The sequence below is a fragment of the Sceloporus occidentalis genome, unplaced genomic scaffold, assembly GCF_023333645.1.
Source record: "Sceloporus occidentalis isolate IW3139 unplaced genomic scaffold, rSceOcc1.0.p SCAF_46, whole genome shotgun sequence".
In the NCBI taxonomy this organism is placed as follows: Eukaryota; Metazoa; Chordata; class Lepidosauria; order Squamata; family Phrynosomatidae; genus Sceloporus; species Sceloporus occidentalis.
Window position 1 is genome coordinate 4,394,058 of NW_028317026.1, and position 23,364 is coordinate 4,417,421.

General features: G+C 37.0%; 1 protein-coding gene across 2 annotated transcripts in view; it reads right to left on the minus strand.

Annotated features, from left to right (window-relative positions):
• Positions 1-23,364, minus strand: part of LOC149289355 (N-heparan sulfate sulfotransferase 4-like) — a 94,639-nt gene that overhangs the window by 45,103 nt on the left and 26,172 nt on the right. For both annotated transcript variants that reach the window (XM_089490701.1, XM_089490700.1), the window contains exons 2-5: positions 21,333-21,420; positions 16,672-16,826; positions 13,265-13,450; positions 10,146-10,274 (exon numbers count right to left, since the gene is read on the minus strand). In XM_089490701.1, the coding sequence (XP_089346827.1) occupies positions 10,146-10,274; positions 13,265-13,450; positions 16,672-16,826; positions 21,333-21,420 (558 nt within the window). The remainder of the gene's footprint in view (positions 1-10,145; positions 10,275-13,264; positions 13,451-16,671; positions 16,827-21,332; positions 21,421-23,364) is intronic.

Genomic DNA, 23,364 nt, shown 5'->3' on the forward strand with positions numbered 1-23,364 from the left:
GCTTAGGACCCCTAAAAATTACATGTATGGCCCTCATGCTATAGGGTTTGTCATCAGGTAACGTGTAACTTCCAATACGTCCAAAGCCAGACATTGCTTGGGTTGGAGCATTACATGATAAAAGTAGAGAAAGACTGATTTTGAATGCCTCAAGTACTGCAGAATATTTGATTGCATGCAACAATTTAAACACTTTTTTAAAATGTCAGAAATATACTGTAGTTATGGTCAACATTATTGACACCCTTAAATATTTTGTCCAATATCTGAAAAACATGTGCGGCAAAACAGCTTTGGTCTACATATACTAACTAGGCATGGGTCAAAGATCATGGGTCCTTTAGCAGAAAAATGATCCAAAGCCCACATCCAAAAGAATGGCTGAAAAGGAAACAAAATGGACTGCTTTAGATTGAGTCCTAATCTCAATCCATTTGAAAACATTTGGAAAGGGCTGAAATCTGCCATTATGAAAAGGAATCCTGCAAACACCCAAGATCTTAATCAAATTGCAATAAAATAGTGAGAGAAACTCCTGCCAGGGGCAAGAAGCTTAATGACAGGTACAAGAAATGTTTTGAAGGCTGTCATTGCTGCCAAGGGGTGCGCATCAAATATTAGGGAAGGGTATTTTAATGCTGTTCAGGTCCTATGTTTTTCAATTTATAAAATGGCTACACGCCAGTTGAAAAAAGCATCTTTTTTTGTTGAATATATTCGGGCAACCTCTTAAAATAGTCTGATAATACAAAGTAGCTAACTTCTTAAATTAGTTCTGAAGATATTGTACATGATGTCCAAAATATTGAAGGGTGTCAATAATGTTGACTACATCGTTTCAGAAAAGAGACTATGCACAATATTGTTATTAAACATTAAAATGCAATATTTTATATATTAATTAGGATTAATATTCTAAAAATAATTGAACAAATGATTGATAGATCAGTTGTTGAAGAACTATAACGCCCATGATGCTCAGCTGCCTTGCTGAGTATGATGGCATTTGCACCAAATGAACAAGGGGCTGAAGTTCTCCTTTATCTTGTTAAACACACAAAAATGACGCTCAAAGTGTTAAATATGAGCCAGACAATGTAATGGATAATGAAAATGGTTCTTTCAAATAAATTATTTGTATCCCAATAAATAAAGAAAAAGAAAACAAGAAAAGTACTTTCCATGCTTGGTAACTTTTGCAACATAAATGTGTCATAAGATATAGTAAAAATAAATCAAGTTTAGTACTATGAATATTTCTACTTCTATTTATGCAGCACCTTGATGAAAACTATATTGCAGTTCGATGATATTGTATTTCTCCACAATTCTTTGTGGAATATTTACATGGTTTCTGAATGTCTTACTGATTTGATTGGAAAGTTTTCTTTGGTGCTATATATTTTATGGTGAGTATCCTACGTGGCATCTCTGACAATTAAAATCATCTAAAAATCTCTCAGAGAACACACTATTTAGGGTTGCTTGTAAACATGCCAATCATAGACTTTGCAATATTTTTAAAGGTCAGTTTTTGTGATTACAAAATATTGATATTATAGAGAAAAGTAATATAATTCATCTAAAATAACATAGACTTTCATATTCGATTTTAGAACATAATACCTTAGAGCCATGTGGTCTAAATGATAGCATTGATTTTGAAACATTCATATAATGCTTCTTGATTTTCTTTTTTTTTTAAATCAGTGCCCATTTGGTACAAGGTACTGTTGACATATTGGATTTTCCTTTGCCTCATGCTCATTTTCCACTTGTTTCGAGACACTTTACAGTGTACGTTTCTTGCGTAAGTTTGACTTAGTTATGTTTTAGAAATAGATAAAGTTTTTCATTGGGATTGATTACGTTTTCTTCCTATACGGAGATTAAGTAGGAGATGAAGAAATAAGATAAAAAGATAAATATACATTGGGCATAAATGAGAGTAAAGCTAAAAGGGCAATGACAACTATATTGTATGCCTTATAAAATTAGTTTGAACATTATAATATATTTACAAAGCCTTTGTAAAGGCGAAATGCGTAGTGTGCTGTTTTATACTATTTTATACTTTTTATTCTGTAAAGTATAAATAAATAACCTTTTTACATTGCTCCTGGGACCATTTTCTTTTTTTTTCTTTATCAAGAAGGACACCTGCTGTTCCAATATCCTTGGAGGGGATCATACCACCTACACCTGTAGGAAAGAGCAACCTTCAAATTGTTCTTAACCACAATTTTAACCAACACCTGAGTACCACACCATTGCTGCTATTTCATCCTTAGGCGAGGATTGAATTGCCCATACGTGCATTTTGGAGCTGGATAGTACCACATTTTTATCTCTTTTTATATATACCTGGAGTACAAACATACACCATTGTGCTGCTTTTCTTTTTTCTATTTTATATTGTTGAAGCGCAATCACTACCCCCTTTGTGAATTTCCACTATCAATCAAGCCAAGAAGAGGAAAGCTTGGCAAGTGGGCTGCTGCTCTATTTTATGAACTTTTAAGAACTTTTTAAGAATCTGTTTTACATGTTTTTAACTAAGAATTAAGTTTAGAAGTCTTGTCTAGCGCTTTTTCCATCCCCCTTGTTTTATGATTAACAGGAAGGAATATGTCCCCTTTTTCATGCATCATTGGAAATCACTTTAATGTGGATATATATATATATATATATATATATATATATATATATCCTTAGGTCCAAAAATTGATCAAGGTGCTGCATATTCTTAGGACATATTTGAAGCTCGACAGTTACTTTCTTCAGTGACAAAAACAAATTACAATGTATGTTATTATATGTCCTTGGCATCATTAAATGCATAGATACAAGCATTGATCTAGATAAATTCAAGTGCAGAAGGCATATAGGACTAGATGCACCTGACAGGTTATAGACATTACGATTTCACAATACAGCGTTACCCCTACGAGAAACAAGATTAGTACCATTGTCCTTTTGCAAGCTCTAAACTATAAGGTATACATTGGATGTAAAAAAATGCATATGCTTCAGATTTCTTGGCATAGCCTTATGGAAAGCATTTTGCCTTAAGGACAAGCTTTGTATATTGATGCCATAATGTATGTATATATTATGTCTTCATACAAATTGTAAATAACACTGCCATTGTGTGCAACTTTAATTAATTTGGACAAAAATAATGGGCTACATTTTATTTATGTTTTTTTCTTAAGATAAATGCGTTCATAAATTATGCAGCCTAGACTATTCTATGGATTTTAAGGACTGAAGCAAAGAAAGAAAAAAAAAAAAAGAAAAAGAGAAGACGCACAAAAGGAAGAATAATCATAGTGCTATATTTGTTTAGAATAAGGAAAATCTAAGACCACAATCCACTGGGAAAACACCCTGTACACCGGCATAAGTATTCCCTGCTTAGAGAGCATCACACTGCCAAATTATTTCACAAAGATCATTGAATAATTTATTGTACATTATTCATTATTCCTGTGCCACATATTGTTTCAATAAATTGCATTCCTTTTTATTATTTATATTATGAATAACTGTGGAAATTCATAATTGAAAAGAAAAAAAAATAAGCGTCTAAATTTACCCATTATTACTTTTTTTCTTTGTTTCACTACTTGCATAAGCAAGTAAGCTCTTTCATACAATAGCTGGTATCGGCCTAGGTTTGAATTATGTTTCAGAGTGCCTTGATTACATCTCGTTAATGAGTCAAATTTAATTAGGCAGTAGGTAATTTGTCTGCAGTGTACATGACCACATCCTTGATTCTTTATTAACCTAACTGCTCAGCACTGTTAGCACACCACTTAACACTTATTGTCAGATTTACAGTAATATTAAAGCAATGTATTCAATATTACAAACTAACAGTTCCTGAAAGCACTGGGAGAAAGGGTAACAGTGTATTTATTGATTATGTTTTGGAATCTGGCGGGCACTTAGCTACCATCAGATAAAATTAATTTCTAGACAGTAATTTTCTATCATTTGAAGGGCAAAATGATCATAATTTGAAAATTAAGAAGAAAAAAACCCCATTGTGTTTCTTTTCTATGTTTCCCACAAATTAGGATACCTCAGATTACACAGAAAAATATCATTCCAAACCACTATTTAGAATATTGCAATCTTAAAAATATTTAATTTCCATATTTTAATTTGTTAGGTTATAAGCAATGATGTAGCAACAATTATTTGAACTAGTATTTTAAATAGGATCAAAAAAGTGGTGACTTAATTTTTAGATAACATAAAGTAGGCATGTGATCATGGTGTATCATGGCTTATTAACTGCATCTGACAATTGGAAAAATAAAAAAATGAAACCAAATTTGCATAATGATAATACTATTACCTGATTGTATACCGATGGATAAGGGGTATTTGCCAATGGGAAATGCGCAATCAACATAGAAACCAATTGGATATTCATGCTGATTGTTCTGTATCTGGCATAAAATAGTTCTTTATTCTTTATATGGCCATATGTGTATAGTAGGAATGAACTGTATATAGAACACAGGGGCGTAACTAGATGCCTCAGGGCCCGGGTGCGAGAATCTGTTAAGGGCCCCCCACCCCCTCACCCCCCCCAAAAAAACATGATTTTTACCCAACAATTTTTTTTCAACTAATTCAACAAATTCAATTTACATATTGAATCATAATCAAAGAAAAAGGGGCGCATGTACAAAGGGCATAATCCAGGGGTGTCTAAGTTTTTTCTGCAGTGGGCCACTTCATCAGAATTGTATACGTGCGCGGGCCGCACTCATTTTTCACTGTGACAAAAAATATGGCCTTTAATAAAATATGCAGATTAAAATAAAGTAAAATGACACAAAACCTTTACTCTTCCTCTCACTGATTTCTGGGCCTTGAAAGTTTTGCGACTACAAATTCAGGATTCCCTAGATTTATTCTAGGGATGAACTAAAATGAAAATTCTGGACCAAAACATTCAGGGTTCACTTAGCCAAAACCGAAAATGACCCCCACCTTTAAAAATAATAATAAAAACTCACATGTTTAATAAAAGTAGGTAACACGCAATTGGACAAAATTAGCAATATGACTTGGCATGATAGGAGTGTGATTGCTGTTAGCCTAGGCAACCAGTAAATGCTGGTACCTAGGCATGATGGGACTGTGCTCGCTGTGATTGCTGTTAGCAATCACACTCCTATCATGCCAAGTCAGCCAGTACATGCTGGTACAGGGTGGCTGTAAGTGATGTGCAGACCCCATACTGCTGGCAGCATCACTACACAAGGGGGGCAGCTAGCTAGGTTTCAGCATGTACTGGCTGACTTGGCATGATAGGAGTGTGATTGCTAACAGTAGTCACAGTCCCATCATGCCTAGGTTCCAGCACTTACACATCCATCCAGTAAATGCTGGAACCTAGGCATTATGGGACTGTGATTGCTGTTAGCAATCACACTCCTATCATGCCAAGTCAGCCAGTACATGCTGGTACAGGGTGGCTGTAAGTGCAGACCCCATACTGCTGGCATTATCACTACACAAGGGGGGCAGCTGGCCAGGTTTCAGCATGTACTGGCTGACTTGGCATGATAGGAGTGTGATTGCTAACAGCAATCACAGTCCCATCATGCCTAGGTTCCAGCACTTACACATCCATGCTAACACACACACACACACACACACATTTATTCATATAATCATTCATTCACAGATTCATTCCCTCAATCACACACACTCATTCAAACACCCTCCCCACCCCCTTACCTGTACTGCAGCTCCCTCGATGCCGCTCGCAGACTTCAGCAGGGGGCGCGGCCTCCCTCTGCCTTCTCTGCTAAAGCACAGAGGAAGTAGGAAGTCACGTGAACCCCGCTTCCTCTGTGCTGTCCAGAAGACCCTCCCACAAGTAAGTAGCAGGGCTTGAGGTGCGGCTCGTGTAAGATCGGTTGCCCTGGCTGCCGATCTTACGCGGGCCGCACCTCGAGGTCTCGCGGGCCTCATTTGGCCCGCGGGCCGCATGTTGGACGCCCCTGCCTTATTTAAAAAAAAAAAAAAACGTAAAAAAGATTTCGGGCGGCCCCTTGGCTTGGGCCCCCCTGCCGCCGGGGCCCGGTCGCAGTCGCGACCCCTGCGACCCCGGTAGATCCGCCACTGATAGAACACAAAAGTTTTGTTATATTGCATTAAGAAAATAGAGTTCATCTATTTAGTTGTCAAAGAGTTTTATAGCTTAAGGTGTGTTACCCACATAGAATGTCCATTTGGCAAGATAGTTGCCAGTCCAAAAGGTTTTCCTCCAATGTGAAGAGTGCCAGGACTAGGAAACCTAGTCAGTTCCAACCTGATGTAGAAAAGATGGTGGTTCGGCTACTGTTGGGCAAGGTCAGAAGTGGTCACAATCCTGTGGTGTGTGGCAGTGGGTTAACACACAGCTAGTAAAGCATACCTCACCTCAAAGATTATCTGAAGTTATCACTTTCCAAATTTTATAGACTGCTTTTAGAAATAATCACTACCAGCTGCAGGTAATTATGAAATATGTGCGCATGTTACATATTCCATATTCGTCTTTTAACATATTTCATGTTATGTGTAAAGAGATTTAGCCAAGGACGCATTAAGAATGAATATTACATTATCCAAAGCCATCACTGGGTAAAGGGAAAAATCTGGTCAATATATGCTTTAAATAATATGGTATATACATTATCTTATTATATTATGAAAAAAGCATAAAACAAAGTAAAATCACCAAAATATTCAAAATTGCTTCCATAAGTGTTATTTGGAAAAAGCAGGCTTTTTCACCTGTGTCCGGGCCAAATCCAAGATATGCGTGAAAATTTCCAGAAAAAAATTTCATGGTTGTGAAATCACAAGCAGTCAAGTGATATGTATAAGTAAGTCACAATATTCATCGCGTGTGCATCGGCAGAAACGCAGATGCATGAAAAAGCTTTTCAGGCCAATACTATCATTAAAATGAGTCACTAAGCTGAACACTCCATTAAAACATTCTATTAAAAAATCAACAAATCAATGCACCTTAACCCCTTCTTTACTGAGGGTGTTTTGTGCCCAAAGACCTGAGACTTTTTGAACATTTTTACACTATGGTTCCTTAACCATGATTCTCCTTTTACATTTTTCACATACCCACACAATTTATATATTGCATTTTCAAGGCTAGTTTTCTTTTAATAGCATTTTGGTTCACTGTGCAACATCACACAGGATTGCGCAAGGTAGGCACACAGAAAATAAAGGGTTTAGTGATAATACGCTATACAAACACAGTTTAGATTAAAAAAAAGGATACATTTTCACAAGTATGCCAGCCTTTTGCTTTTCTCGTGCACCCGCTTTTGTGTGCCAAAACTCCCGCTCCCTGATGGGAGTTGTGATCCACAACTTAATCCAATTTAAAAAAAAAATATGTGGGTGTAGGATACATCACATCGTCACGTGAGATCTCTGAACATGAATGGCACTCCCCTGCACCCGGGAACCATAGTTCACAGCAAAACAGTCTACTACTGGCTAAGTTTTAATGATTTATTTTTAAATGTAATTAAAATTTAATTATTTTACTTTCTCTGACCGATCAGCAGCACTCACGACACATTTATGGAACCGCACATTCTTTGCGCAATCACACAAGGCAGCCCAAGGAGGATTAATGTCCGTTCCCGAGGTCCTTCCGCACACTGATACTTTCTTCATGACGTTCCATGCCATCATCATAGGTTTTTGGGCCATTTTTTTTATTATGGCATGGAACGCCGTGAAGGTTTTTAACGGGTTAATTCCATAAAAATTATACAGAGTGGCTGTATGCTGTCAAACACACATCCAGGCAGATGATATATTTTACATGATAATTATAGTGCTGAGTAGATCACACTAAACCTGGACTTTGTGATTTGCACCTCAAAGTATAATTAAGTTAGATTTGTGTAATTTGCATATAATTTCCGGCGCCTCACAATATTTAACGCAAAGGAAATGCAATTAGCTAAATTATTTAAATTTGAAGTTTGTTGTAAGAGACTTGTATAATTATTGCCTCAAATAGTTTGCAATAAAAATTCAGAAAACAAATATTTACTGCATTTATGTCAGAATTAAAAGGGTCATTAAAGAAATCATTGTTTTGTTTCCAGGAGGAAGGTAGGATGAAGCGGGTATGTATAACGATCAGAAAAGGATAGAAAACACAGCCTTAGAAAACACAATAGTGTCCCTCATGGCACACACAAAGAAGCGCAAATTCTTTCTTTTTAACCATCTTAAGGCCCACAGTTGCATGTTTTCATATATACATTTTTACTGTTTGTTTCAACTCTGATTTACCTACCACAGTTATACATTCTTTGGTTTCAGGACAAATAGAGTGTTCCTTGCTGGGACAATATGGTTATTGATGGTTACAAATTCTACCACTTTTCATGCAGCCATTTCCTCACCAACCTCTTCTAACGTATGTGGCAAAATGAAAACTCTGTATTTTTTTCACACCCTTTCTGATTTTGCTCAGGATTTTTCCCACAGGAAAAGTGCCACTAATAAAAAGAGCGAGAACATTCTATTACACATACCATGACTTTTTATATGTTTTTAAAGAATATATTGAGTTGGTGGGCAGAAAGGTGGTTTTAATGAACAAAGTGGGGGGGGGGGCAGGCAGCACTGCCCTTAAAAACGTAATCCCCTTTTGGCACATTCAGTACTTCGCAGGATACTCACAAAGAACACAGAAAATAAATCTTATTCTGCTTTGCTCAGTAAAAAATTCTACAAATTATTTTGGTTAATTAAAACTGGATTGCTGTACTGTCCATTACTAGACATGCGCATTCGTATTCGGGTGAACATGAAAATGAATAAGAAGGTGTGTTTTTGTTGTTCAACTCGAATACCGAAGAAACGAACAAGGCGGTGGCAAAGAGTATGCGAAGACACACAACACGAAAGATCTTCGTGTTCACCTTTGTTTACTAATCTCCCTGGTCCCTTCCCCATCTAGCCTACCTTATCTACGCAGCATCGCTAGGGTTAACGGGAGCGACTCTCATTGTCGCTCGTACGGACTTTTAACTTCTGGAGCGGGGAGACCAGTGGTCCCAGGATTTTAAAGGTCCGTACGAGCAACTCTATTGGTCACCAGCAGGGGGCTCGTCTGGCATTAACCAATGAAGGGCAGGTGGACTTCATTGGTTGGTGGCAGAGGAGGCCCCTGTCGGCGACCAATAGATTTGCTCGTACGGACCTTTAAAATACTGGAGCCAAAGCTGCTTACCGCGTTAACCCCGTATTAACCCCTTCTACAAAAATGGCAAAAAACTAAGAAAAAAAACAAACACGAAGAATGTACACAAATATTTGCCCGAACTGAACACAGGAACCGGCAACTATTCGTGGAATACAAAGATTTTTTTTTACTTTCTGAAGTGTTGCATATGTTATGGCATATATTTCATGTAGAGGGATATTAACATCATGGCCATATATGGGAACTTGCTAGTTATCACACAGAATGTCCCGATGAAGGGCTGTTTACCTTAGGCTAGTATCTTCAATCTCTGGGCAGGGGGAACAGTGCTTGGTCGTGTCCAAATCACACTAATTTCCTGCCTCTCCAAAGTCTAATAGGGGATGGTCTTGTCCCTATCTATTAGCTTCACAAACTGATTGTAGCCATATTCCCAAGACAGTAAGAGCTCTAGCCATATATATATATATATATATATATATATATATATATACAGTATAAATTTATATATATATTTGTGGGAGGGGTCTCAGGAAGTATTTATACCCCCCTTCAAAACCCTCTCCTGCCCCCCCAGTTAATTATTTCTGCTCCCCTCAGTCTTGATTCTCTATATTCTCTATTTCCTAGCCCTCTTCCTTCTTAACGAGAGGTAGGCCCTATCCTACCTACAAAGGCGGGCATTTTTGGGGTCTAGGCACATTTCAGACCCACTGGATGTTCGCTCATGTTTTACCTCTACCACAAATTACATATATACATTATTAAAAACACACTAGTACATTTGCTTCACTTTACATATTTTAGGACTTGTCTTACATATCTTGTAACAATCAAAGAATCAATTGACAGAACTGCTGGAATTACTTACAGGGTTTAATAGTACAGTGAGAAAAAGTTCTCCTCCCCTGATACTTTTGTCCAGTTCATTTGGTCCACCAGGATATTCTTTGTAAAATATGGTATGTGTGAACAAACCACAAGTCTGTCGAGGCAAAACCTAAATGATGAAGACAGTGAAGAATATAAGTTAAGTAATAATGTAATTTTCTAGGTTTTACCTTATAAAGACAAATCTCTGTCTGCACTTTGACAGTTTGGTTTCTTATAGGCAGTATGTCAACTAGCCAATATTATGTATAGTATACAAGATATTAAAAAATGTATGCTTTCCTATTTCAAACTCAAAATTGTTCCTTCTTGCCTTATGCAAAATGTTGTTCTAGTTGTGTAATGATATATATATATATAGTGGTGGAAAGCACTGGAATCTGGAGCAGTGAAAATGTGCACAAAGCAAGGTCCATAAAGACATGGTTGGATGAGTTTGGTATGGAAGAACTTGACTGGCCTGCACAGAGCCCTGACCTCAACCCCATCAAACACCTTCGGGATGAACTGGAACAGAGATTGCGAGCCAACATTAGCACCTGACCTTACAAATGCTCTACCGGATGAATGGGCAAAAATTCCCGCTAAAACACTCCAAAACAGTGGAAGCTGTCATCACTGCAAAAGGGGGGGGGCAACTACATGTTAATGTCCATATTTTTAGAATGCAATGTCATAAAAGTCCCTATTGGTGTAATGGTCAGGTGTCCCAATACTTTTGTCCATAAAGTATATGTGAAACCGCTAGTCAAACATTTGATCCCAAAACCACTAATATATAGTGCGCATAATCACAGCTTGCGGTATTAAATTTAGTTTTTTTGTGTAAATAGATGTAGATGTTTAAACACATGAGCATAATTAACTATGGCATAAAATATATACACGAGAAAACAAACATGTTCACAAACTACACTGAAGGCAACATATTTGTAGTAGTACTACACAATCAGCTGAAACGTTTTTCTTAAAGCTATTATTCTGTGTAATTTACTTTGAGTTGAATGTAAACAAGAATTAAATCAGTAGCTATTATGCAAATGTACCATACAACATCTTCAAAGGGGTATCTGATGAAAATATTTGTATCACTATTTCTTTATTGAGTATATTTACTAAAAAGTAAAAAAAAATATATGAAATATTTTTACTCAAATTTGAGATACGTATGCACTGAAAAGGAAAAATGTGGAAAAAGTTTGGATAAAAGCAACTTTACCTTAATAATAATAAATAAATATATCCTAATGATTTTGAATGTGTACGGTTTTTACTTTCACAAATAAATCCACATACATGTAAAGGCAGCTATCAGAACAAGTAAAATACAATACATAAAAAATGTGTCAGCCAATGGTACAAGTGATCCTTCTGCTACCCAATAAAGGTTCTATTGAGAATTTTCTTCCCATAAACTATAGCATGGCTTTATGTAGTGTAAGAAAGGTTGTGGCCTGAGACCAAACTTGAGCTCTACTTTCTTCCTTCTGTTTTAGACTTATTTTGCACTTCAGGGTGTAATCTTTAACATATATCTGGATAAAAAAATTTTACTTTAAACATGGAATTTACCAGCACAAAAGAACCATTTAGCCTGTCTAATCTGCCTGTTCTTCCTTATGTAACGACTTGAGTCGTTGGTCTTTTTTTAGGATAGTTTTATGACTATTCCCATGCATGTTTAAATTCCCCCACTAAAGTCCATCTCTGAGTGTTGCAGATAAATGGAACAGCCTCTATGACTTTTGATGGGAGGCAAGTTCTTGCCTGGTGTGCAACTTGGTCAAGGATCGGCCCGAGACACCACTAAAACTAAGGCCACTAGAACAACGTTATATACAGGAGAATTTATGGCTGATCAGGGTCATGTAACATTGAGTGGTCGTGCGGTTGTCAGGGTCCGCAGCCAAGACCCAGGCGGAGCAACTCACCGGAGTACCCACTAACTGCAGGTACCGGGTCCAACGCCACTGCTCCCGCTCCATCTGCTGCCCGCATGGCCCACTCCGCTTTATCCATCCCTGAGTGGAGACAGCGGGTAATACAGACTGATGACATCACATACGGGGGCGGGGTGTCCTCTGGCGACTCGTTTAATAACCGGCACTGAGTATCACTCAGTGCTCAGTTATTGTGCCTGTTAAGAGCTCTTCTCTATATATATAATTTTTTTTACTGGTTTATGAGAAGGCATTGTTTTAATGTTTTGTCAGTAGTTAATATAAGTATTGGGTATGTATACATACAGTGTGTGTGTAATTTATTTTAACATCAGAAGTATTGTAAAAAAAGACTCATTCTTGGCCTGTCCCTAATGGCACATTAGCCTGTTGGGCACATACTAGTGCCTAAAAGTTCATGGCAATGGCAAGTCCTGTGGGTGCTATTGGAAGTCCTGTGAGTGTGCAATGGCAAGTCACTGGGTGCAGGGGCAAGTCCTGTGCGTGCAATGGCAAGTCAGTTTGTGAAGTTGGTGATTTAATCTGCACCATAATAACTGGTGGAGCTAAATTATGCTAATTATGTGGGCTGTAGCTTTAAACCAATGGGTGTGGTAAAGTTTTATGGAAGAATACAGGATGAACTCTATCCCATATCTTGTTCTCCTAAAAGTGCACGTCCACACTATTATCCGATAACACCGGTTTGGGCTGGAACTAGGTACAAGGTTCTTTTGGATGCAACAACAAGTATCTATTGCCCACCCTTTTGCTCTGTTATTCTGTAGATATGCTGCTTATAAGGGCATACTGCTACTTTATGTAAAATGATTGTATTAGAATAGGGTGTTATTTCCGGTCTTTGTGATAAGCATATAAATACAGCCATTATGCGCTGTAATAAACAGAGATCTTATTGTACATACACTCCTGTGTGTCTGATTTCTCTCGGGCCGCTCGATAAAGATATCTACATAATTTGGAACCCCAAGGTATAGAAGTACTCGGAAATTCTCCGACAGTTTCAAGTAAGTATTTAATAGCTGTGTTGCAAAGTGTCCCTGCATTTCTTTTTCAAATGCTGGCAACTATGATAATATACAGTGTAACTGTTAATAACTTGTTTTCCCCAAAATGTTATATATATAACAGATCTTACCATTATGCCATTGTGTATAAATCCTCTTCTGTATCGTGCAGGTTTCAGGTGAGGATATTCTTCTGTGCTAGTAACTCTTATGCCCCAAACCCTTTTCCAGGCTTCATAGAGTTGAACATGAACAGGATAGACACCTGAGTGATGAGGAGCCACGGCATAACCCATATATGTTGGAATACCATGTTCCTATAAAACATTTACATGTCTTATTACATTTGTGCTTAAATTAACAAAACACAAAGTATTTTGAATGGATTTCATACTACAGATGCACAACATCATACGTCAATGTGTAATGTATATACTGTGTCACTCTCCAACAATATGCTATATTGCTATAATTCCCTAAAATATTAAAATAAGGTCATAATAAGTAGTCATCTTGATTTTTGAACAAAGAAATTAACTAAACTAAAAAATGAAGCTCTTCACTCTGGCCGTTCTGCAATATTGGAGGTATGGAGCAGTCTCAAAAGTTAAATGCCTGAACTAGATGTCTTGATTTTTGATGTATCTCTCACATGTATTGTTGCTGATCAGTGAAATAGCATAAAGCCAGCTTTACTAATTACTGACTGTAAGAAATTGTGCTTTTTATTGAGTAGTATTTACTGTCATACTACTATATCTAAAATCTTATTCAAAGTTGCCAATTTAGAATTCTTATTTTATTCAGTTGCTTAGGAACAACATTGGTTTGGTAACCTTTTACTTAATTAAATACATAATTAAAGCAAATATGAATGACTGTACTTATAATGACAAATTAAAATTGTGTAATAATAGATTGTATGCTCAATGTACTCACCAGTGTTTTATTAAAATGACATGCAGGGCATAATAGCAATAGTAATAGCTTTGGTAAACTATTCTGATTGTAAGGAAACTAATAATACTTATCAATTATAAAAAGAGTATTAGGAAACTAATAATACTTATCAATTATAAAAAAAAAGTATAAAATTAGTAGTAACAAGGAGAGTTTAACTCAACCTTTGGCTCACATGGTCCTACAATTAAAAATTCCCAACGCTCAATAAAATAAAAAAATAAAGAAGGAAACAATTATGTTAAAAAATGGTGTCCTTTAAACCGTCTTTACCCAAAGTCAACAAGTATTGTACTCTGCACAAACTCCGAGTAAGTTATTATAACTATGTGCCTTGTAAGAATTGGATATCATGCTTTGGAAATAGAAGTATATACCGTATATTTTTCAGCAGCCTCACAATAAACTGAGGGGGTAATATAACATTGTGTTTTGTGACCCCTCTACGTTCCTGCTTCCCCAAAATGGTCCAACATTTTTTTAAAAGGGGTAAGTATAAGAAAAAAAAGTATGTGTACACCTGACCATCATACCTATACGAGCTTGTTTGACATCCCATTCCAAAACTATAGCCATTAACATGGATTTGCCCACATATTAATAGTTTGATTGAAGGAATGAAAGCGTGCCTGGCTGTCCCTGTGGTGTGCACCAAAGCTCTGCCCTGTTGTGAACTACTACACCAGGCCAAAATAATGCAGACAGATCTCCGTATGCATTATTCTCATCTGGTGTAATACTTCGGGCAACAGGATGGAGGCTCTCCCCAGTCTTCCAATTGGGGGGAAGGTGTGCGCCCAGGCATCACTCTGTCATGGAACTACTACAACTGGTATGGATAATGTTGCAGAGAGCAAGGACAAGTGAACCGCTGAAGAAGACAGAAGAAACAAGCCAGAAGACCAGAGAACAAGAAGTAGAGCGAAGGAAAAGGAGAAACAATATGCATGAATCTGAATGCAGAAGTCTAGTGTCCACATACTTTTGGTCATATAGTGTATAGTGTATGTAAATAACATTTGACCCAACATGCTCTTGAAATATAAGACCCACAGATGTTTGTAATATGGACCCCTTTAAGGCAAGGAATACTAATATTAAGGTGTTTCTAATTAAAGTATACAACTGCAATTCACAATTACAATATCACAAGATTTCAATGGTTTACAGGTAAATCAACAGAAAAATTGTTTTTTTCATGTACAGAATAGAGGAGCGAAGGGAAAATCATAAATACAGAGATATTTGGCAGTAAGCTCAGATATGTTAATATGGTCCACTGGTGATATTGTAAAACCTTCAATGCAGCTTGCTAAAAAGAAAAGCAATATCATCAATGTCAGGCAATTAGAAGTCTCCAGGAAGAGCCCTTTTCTCTGACAGCTGAATACAATTTAATTACTAATTGATTAGGTATTTTTATAGCACTCTTAGCTTAAGCAATGTGCTTCATAATGTAATTTCAAAGATTTATAACCTACAAATTTAAACTACGTATTTGATATGCAGAACAACCAAGTGGGATTGTTCAGGATTCCAATCAGCTTTAGATATTAAATTGCAAAGTGCTGTAATTACGTTTGAGCCCAGCCCAATACTTCAAATATGCTTATTTAACAGGTAATGAATGCATCAAATGCTCAATGGGATTCTTTTGTACACTCTTAAATTGATATAATGATTTGGTGGATTATATAGAATTTACATTGGTTTAAATCTGAATAATTTGAATTTTAGTTAGAACATACATTATCTATTAAATAAAGAAGGATGCAAAGCTTGTGACAGGGGGAAGAAAAGGACACTGTTGGAGCAAGGCAAAACTATCCACGACCCAAATCAATGGGAGAATTTATTGTAGATTATTAAATACAAAGACACAAGTCACGTTTTCTACCATCAAATGGAATACATACATATATGACTATATAGTGCACAGAAAAACTATTATCTGTAGGCCTACATTTAAGAATGCTGATGTTTAATAATGAAAAAAATAATTGGAAAGCATTCAGTTGAAATTTCTTCCTGTCTTAGATATAATCCCTAAAGGTTGATTTTATTCATATAAGAAAACTATCTGACTCAAAAACAGATTAAATCGTGGCTGAACCGCAACTTTAATGAGCAGACAAGTTGAAGTTTGATTTGTAAATTTTCCTTGACTTGCTTGACTGTTATTTCAGGTATGCAAATATAGAAATATGTTAGTAACTACTTAAGGAAGTGTCTTTAGGATAAAATGTTATCAGGGGATCTTCTGCATTATCTCATTATAATGTGAAAAAGTCCCACAGGACTAAATTTCTTTTTTAGCATTTGTTTACATTTAGTTCCTAAAATATCTTTACACAGCGATTATATTAAGACAGCCGTGCTATCCATTGTCCATAAATTTTATTACAAAACATTACATACATCAGGGTTAAAATAAAATGCAAAAGGGTAGCTTTTCACTAGTATGTAAAAGGTATCTGTAGAAGTTATTTCAATAGCCCCAAACAGAGTTATAGTCTTAAACCTGTGATAACATTATCATAAACAGGAAAATATTCATTACTAGAATAGGATTGCTTACTTGTGCAAATTTTTTGTTTAAGATCATTTGTTCAACCAGTGAAGACTCATTATGGAAGAGGTGAGGCTGCATGTGACTCCACATATGAGGAAACCACCAAAACTCATCCACTGATCTCAAAAGAAGGTCATCTCCTTCATCTTCCTCAATTGTACCTTAAATGAAGCACAATTAAAAAAACCCAATAACATAATATATAATAAAACATATTTGTTATGTTGCTCACAAGAGCTCTCCCATTCTCCGATGTTTCTCAATGGAGTGTCCCACAAATGTGAAGTTGCCCATGGCCCAGTCCCCAACTGAGAATGCCCTGTCTGTAGGGTTGCCATATTTGCCATTTTTTGAGGAACATATATAATTTTTACATGTTGTTGATTAATACATATAAAGTGTTGCTTCCCCTCCAACAATATTGCGTATCCCACTACATCAATGGGACCACTGGCAATGTCAGCAGAACTGCCCTCATATGTTGGTGGGACCACCCCACAAGGTTAGGGGAACTTTCACTGATATCATGAGGCCCTGGGGGGCTCTTGATAGCTAGTGCCATAAAGTTCTCGGGTATGCTTGGGATCTACCCTTTCACCTACTCCCTCAGCTGTTTGTGAGTCCACTTAGACAAAAAGGTGTGGACAGGGGCGTACCTAGAGTATTTGGCACCTGGGGCGGATCCTGTATGTGGCACCCCCCCCACACACACTTTAAAACTACATAGCTTCTACCGTTATATACCGGCGCAGACACTGAAGGTGGTACAGCATAACAATTACTGTTATCATTATATACTGAGGCAGACATTGACGGTGGTACAGCATAACACTTATCACTATATACTGAGGCAGAAATTGACGGTGGTACAGCATAACACCTATCACTATATACTGAGGCAGACATTGACGGTTGTACAGCATAACACCTACCACTATATACTGAGGCAGACAATGACGGTGGTACAACATAACACCTATCACTATATACTGAGGCACACATTGACGGTGGTACAGCGTAATCCCTATCACTATACATTGAGCCAGACATTGACAATAGTGCAGCATAACTTCTATCACTATATACTAAGCCAAACATTGATGTGGTGTAGGCCTACCACTTCATTAATAGTAGGGATGCACCGAAACGAATTCTGGACTGAAACCAAAAATGCAGTATTTACCTGGCCGAAACCGAATATGACCCCCCCACACCATAAAAAAAAATCTAACACTTTTATTTAAAGTAAGTAACACACCAAAATAGGACAAAACAATTAAATAACAATATTATATATATATATATATATATATATATATATATATATATATATATATATATATATATATATGATTGTTAACAGCAATCACATTCCTGTCATGCCCAGGCATACCCAGATTCCAGGATGTACTCGCAGACTTGGCATGATAGGAGTATGATTGCCCTATCTACCCCTTCTCACTCCCTTTTGTCCTACCTACCCCGTCTCACTCCCTTCTCCCTATCTACCCCCTATCCCCCCGCCTCACTCCCTTCTCCCTATCTACCCTCTCCCCCTTTGAAGTTCACTTACCTTTCAGGAGTCCTGCGGTGGGGGTGCAAGGCCTCTGTCTCCCAGCTCTGCCACTGTATGGAACAGTATAGAGTGATGGGAGTTATGATGTACTAGAGCATAATTATATAATGAAAAATACATTGGAAATGGTACAGCATAACACCCATCACTCTCACACACTTACCAATCCTCACATATACCAATCCACACATATACCAATCCACACACATACCAATCCACAAACACACCAATCCACACACACACCAATCCACACATATACTAATCCACACATACCAATCTACACATACCAATCCACACACATACCAATCCACACACATACCAATCCACACATACCAATCCACACACATACCAATCCACACACATACCAATCCACACATATACCAATCCACACATACCAATCTACACATACCAATCCACACATACCAATCCACATATATACCAATCCACACATACCAATCCACACACATACCAATCCACACATACCAATCCACACATACCAATCCACACACATACCAATCCACACATATACCAATCCACACATATACCAATCCACACATACACCAATCCACACATACACCAATCCACACATACCAATCCACACACATACCAATCCACACATATACCAATGCACACATATACCAATCCACACATACTAATCCACACATACCAATCCACACATACCAATCCACACATATACTAATCCACACATACCAATCCACACATACTAATCCACACATACCAATCCACACATATACCAATCCACTCTCACTCACTGAATGCTTTCCTACCTTTCCTCTTTTCTCCTTACAGCTTCTTTTCCTCCTCTTCGCTCCTCTTCTTCAGTTCTTCTGTCTTCTTCCGGTTCAGTGGGCGCGGCTTCAGTGTTGTGCGCCGGGATCGGACAACAAATCCCGGCGCACAGCAGCTGTTGCCGTGCGGATCGCAAGGGAGCAATATAGGAGGTCTTTAACAGACCTCCGGCTCCCTTGAGTGATTTTAAGCCGAGTTCAAGGGTTGAACCCGGCTTAAAATCACTCAAGGGAGCCAGAGGTCTGTTAAAGACCTCCGATACTGCTCCCTTGCGAGCCTGCTCCTCCAGCGGCGGACATTACTATCTGTCTCTGGAGGGGTGCCGGCAAGTTGACACCCCCCTGATGAGCGGCACCCGGTGCGGACCGCCCCCCGCTAGGTACGCTACTGGGTGTGGATTTCCTTGGATCTGCGCTTCATAACTAAAACCGTACCCTGGTGTGGGATCCGTGGCAATCAGTGACAAGGATAGTGACCCATAAAATACTGAATGATCGCCTGTGCTGGGTTGACCTGCTACCTCTTTTTTTGACATTAGAAATAGAAACACATAATTTGACAGCAGATAAGAATCATTCAGTCCATCTAGTCTGCCCATTAATCCTGCTGTAGGGACTCATACCTTAATCTGTTATTTTAAAATTTAGAGACAGGATGAAACTTTCAGGATAATCCTATACTACAGTAGCATGCTTATCTCAACACAAAAAATATAAGAAAAACCCATTGTGTTTTGTTTTAATATTCTAAAGAACAAATTGCTATTTTGATGTCAGTTTTATTGTTCTTTCTTTTTACTACTTTGTTCTTAATTGTAAAATCAAAATGTTTTAAAAATAATATAATACAACTGGGAACGATTTTTTTATAAATAAAATAAATATTCTTAATTTAATATCTGCAGTCACATAGAAGTGAGTTCATTATCCAAGCCATTTTTATGAGGTAATAAATCTTCACTATATAATTCCTTAGTACTTTCCAAACAAGATATTTCACAGGTCATAATTAAGTTTGTTTAGAAAAATAATGGCAAAATGTAATTGTGTTGTGCATTAAAATGTCATGATAAAACCGCCATAAAGACCATTATCTCTGCTCTATGATTTGCATTGCATATGATTTTTGTCTGATGATGTACTACACATTATCTGGTGCATCTTATGCATCAATATTGTTTCACAATAGTACACGCGGCTGAAAAATTATAACCACTGTTAATATTTTATTTTTATTATTATTAATTCTATAAATTGTTTCTAATCATTCATTCATTGTTTTTAATTTTTTTGCAAATGAAGGGTGAAAGTATGTTTATAAATTAAACTGCAAAAATAAATGTCATTATTTTGCTTCTAAATAATATTTTATAGTAACATATATAGCTATCATAAAGTCACATTAAGACACACCTTAAACCTTGCGCTCAAAACAAGACTGTCCCTTTTAGGATGTATGGCAACTTGCAAAAATTTGAGGCATTGGACTTTCTCGGTCTAAGATAGTGAGCTGACCTACAAGTATGGTCCCTGGCCAAGATGGCTGAGCAGTGGGGTTATTGAATATCCTCATATTTTTATTCTTAAAATGCTAGGACTAGCCCCAATGTTAGTAAAGTGACCTTTTTTATTTACATGAGGAGATAAAGTATGTATTTAATTAATTTATTGATTTACTATCTTTGTACTACATACTCAATAGAGATTTTATTTCACACCGTTTCCACTTTATTTTTAAGCCATTCTGTATTTTTGGTTTTCTAATAATATTTTCCACTCCTGTTAATTAATTGATCAAAAAAGGCCATGCGACATCAATTTCTCTGCTCTGGCATTCCTTGTGTTTTCGGTTTATTCTATAACAAATTGTAGCAGGTTAATACCAGTGATTTTTTTTCTTGCAGCTAACATTTTGGCAGGGACTTCATTCATCTCATGACTTATTTACAAAATTTATATTAAACTCTCAGATAGTCAGAAGTGCTTACAGTTCATTTATGTATTGATCTGTCAATTGATTTGGTGCTTTATTTACTGTTTTTTGGGGGTTAGACAACAAAAAGGATTGGACTACCACAAAAATGTATGAGCCTAAAATCCTACCACCAACAAGGAGATACATTGTTGAAATATAATCGTTTTGATTTAAATCTGTTATATGCATTTCTTTATAGCATGTAGCTAGTGAACTCACATAGTTGCAAAGGGTGAGAATTGTCATTTGGAGTGTATTTATGATAAAGGGGATGATTGTGGTGTGGGGTTCAATGTAGATCTCTTACCTGTGTGGTAGAACTTCCCTGAAAATCCAAGATTGAAGGTGAAATTTGCAACCTGAGTGCGCAGTAATTTTTGTGTCTCTAGTAATGCCTATAGGAAAAAGACCACACATAATTATGTTCATGTAATTAGTATTTAAATCATTCAATTTATTCTATAATCTATCTATACATGAGAGCAATTTCAATGCATTCTCTTTTGAGAGGGACTGAGTTGCCCGGCATAATGCATAGTTAAATCAGTGAGGTATCTTTTCAATGAAAGATAATGCGTACATTGCTGAAATTAAATCTGCAGTACAGTGAAGTACAAATGCAGTAAAACTGCAGTAAATGTGCAGTAATACTGCAGTAAAAGTGCAGTATTGCAGTTTTTTCATGTCCAAAAAACTGCAGTATTACTTCAGAAAAAACTGCAGTAATTTTTCGTAAGGGGGGGCCCAGTACGCCCCCTGTGATCCCTTCTTCCTTCTCCCGTGTCTTTTAAAAATTGTTTAGTAAGGGCCCTTCCATAGTATGTATGAGGAACTATGAGGAACTATGTGTAATTTGTTTGTATTTACATTTGTTGTATGTTGGAAGGGGGAGCAAAGGCCAAAGAAGGCACAGATATGTTGTTTAGGGGCGATGATGGCACAGACTAGCTGTTTCTAGTTAAACCCCTGAATGGAGTTAATTTGCTGATGTGAAGGAACATTCAGAGCATGCAAGTCCATCATCTCAGAATAAGGCGGTTAATAACTCCATTGAACACAGGTATCAGACAGCACAGAGTATCCATATTCTTTTCCCATATACAGTGGAAGTCAACACATATTACATTGTTGTGTCCAGTAGTTTGTGTTCTCTGATACATATTACATAAGTCTCTCAAACTGTATTTATTTTCACTTTACTTGTCACTCACTGATCTGCAATCAATTTATTTTCCTGCATCAGGAACCATGCCAAAATATTTAAAATAATTTAATGAGAATTGGAGAATTGTCAAGTGTCATCTAATCACCCGCTCCAAAGGAGGAAAAACGGAGGCTTAAGCGTAGGAAATTCAGCTTTACAATTTTAAAACAGTAAATCGTTATTTAAAAAAAATATTTTTAGTAAAGAAATAATGTCCTGCTAAATACAATTATTTACATTTACATATGATTATCTTCATCAACACTACTTACCATTCCATTCCACAACACACTTTCCACAACTTTCACTGTCAAATCGGCCACATGCATGTGACCCTTACACATTTTCTACTTTCCCATCAGTCTTCTTTTTCTATAGACATTTGACTCCCAACCACTGCTAAAACAGATATATAAATGCCCCAGGAATTTTCACACAACCGCTTAGTAACATGTGACTTCTTTTTCTGGTTTACACCAAATAGTTGGTAGGGCTCTAGCTTAATTAAAGTGGGAAGCAGCTTAATGGGATGTTTCTGGAGATTTGGCATTTCTCTTTTACCCAACTATTTACATTATAAAGGCCTGTGCTTGGTTGGCACACATCTCTTTAGAATCTTTACTTCTGTACTCTTCCTGATCTTCAGAGGACACACAATACAGGACAAAGAAGAAAGGCTACTTGAGCTAGGTTTTTGAAGTGGTGCTGGAGGGACTAGGCCTAATGCAGTAACTATACCATGATCAACAGGAACAAGATTAGTACACACAACTTTTTCTGAAAATGGGAGCTTGCAGAGGAGATGTAATTAATTTTACCAGTTCCATTATGTATTCTGAAAATCCAACTTTTGCAAGTTCCTTGGGCAAGAAGGCTAAGCTGATGCATAATCCAGTTAGTGGCATTACTTAAATCTCCCCACAATAGTGCTTATTAACTAAATGTAAAAAGTATGTTGGTCACAACTCTACTTCAGGCTCCTTCTTTAATGGATATAACCCATTGACCATGTATTACACACGACTAACCATTAGACTTGTGCTCTCTCTGAATGTCTCTCTGTCGATCGCTCCTTGCTGTGCTGCTCTGCTTCTTCTCTTGCATCTCTTGCCCGCCTTTGAGCCTCCACAAAATA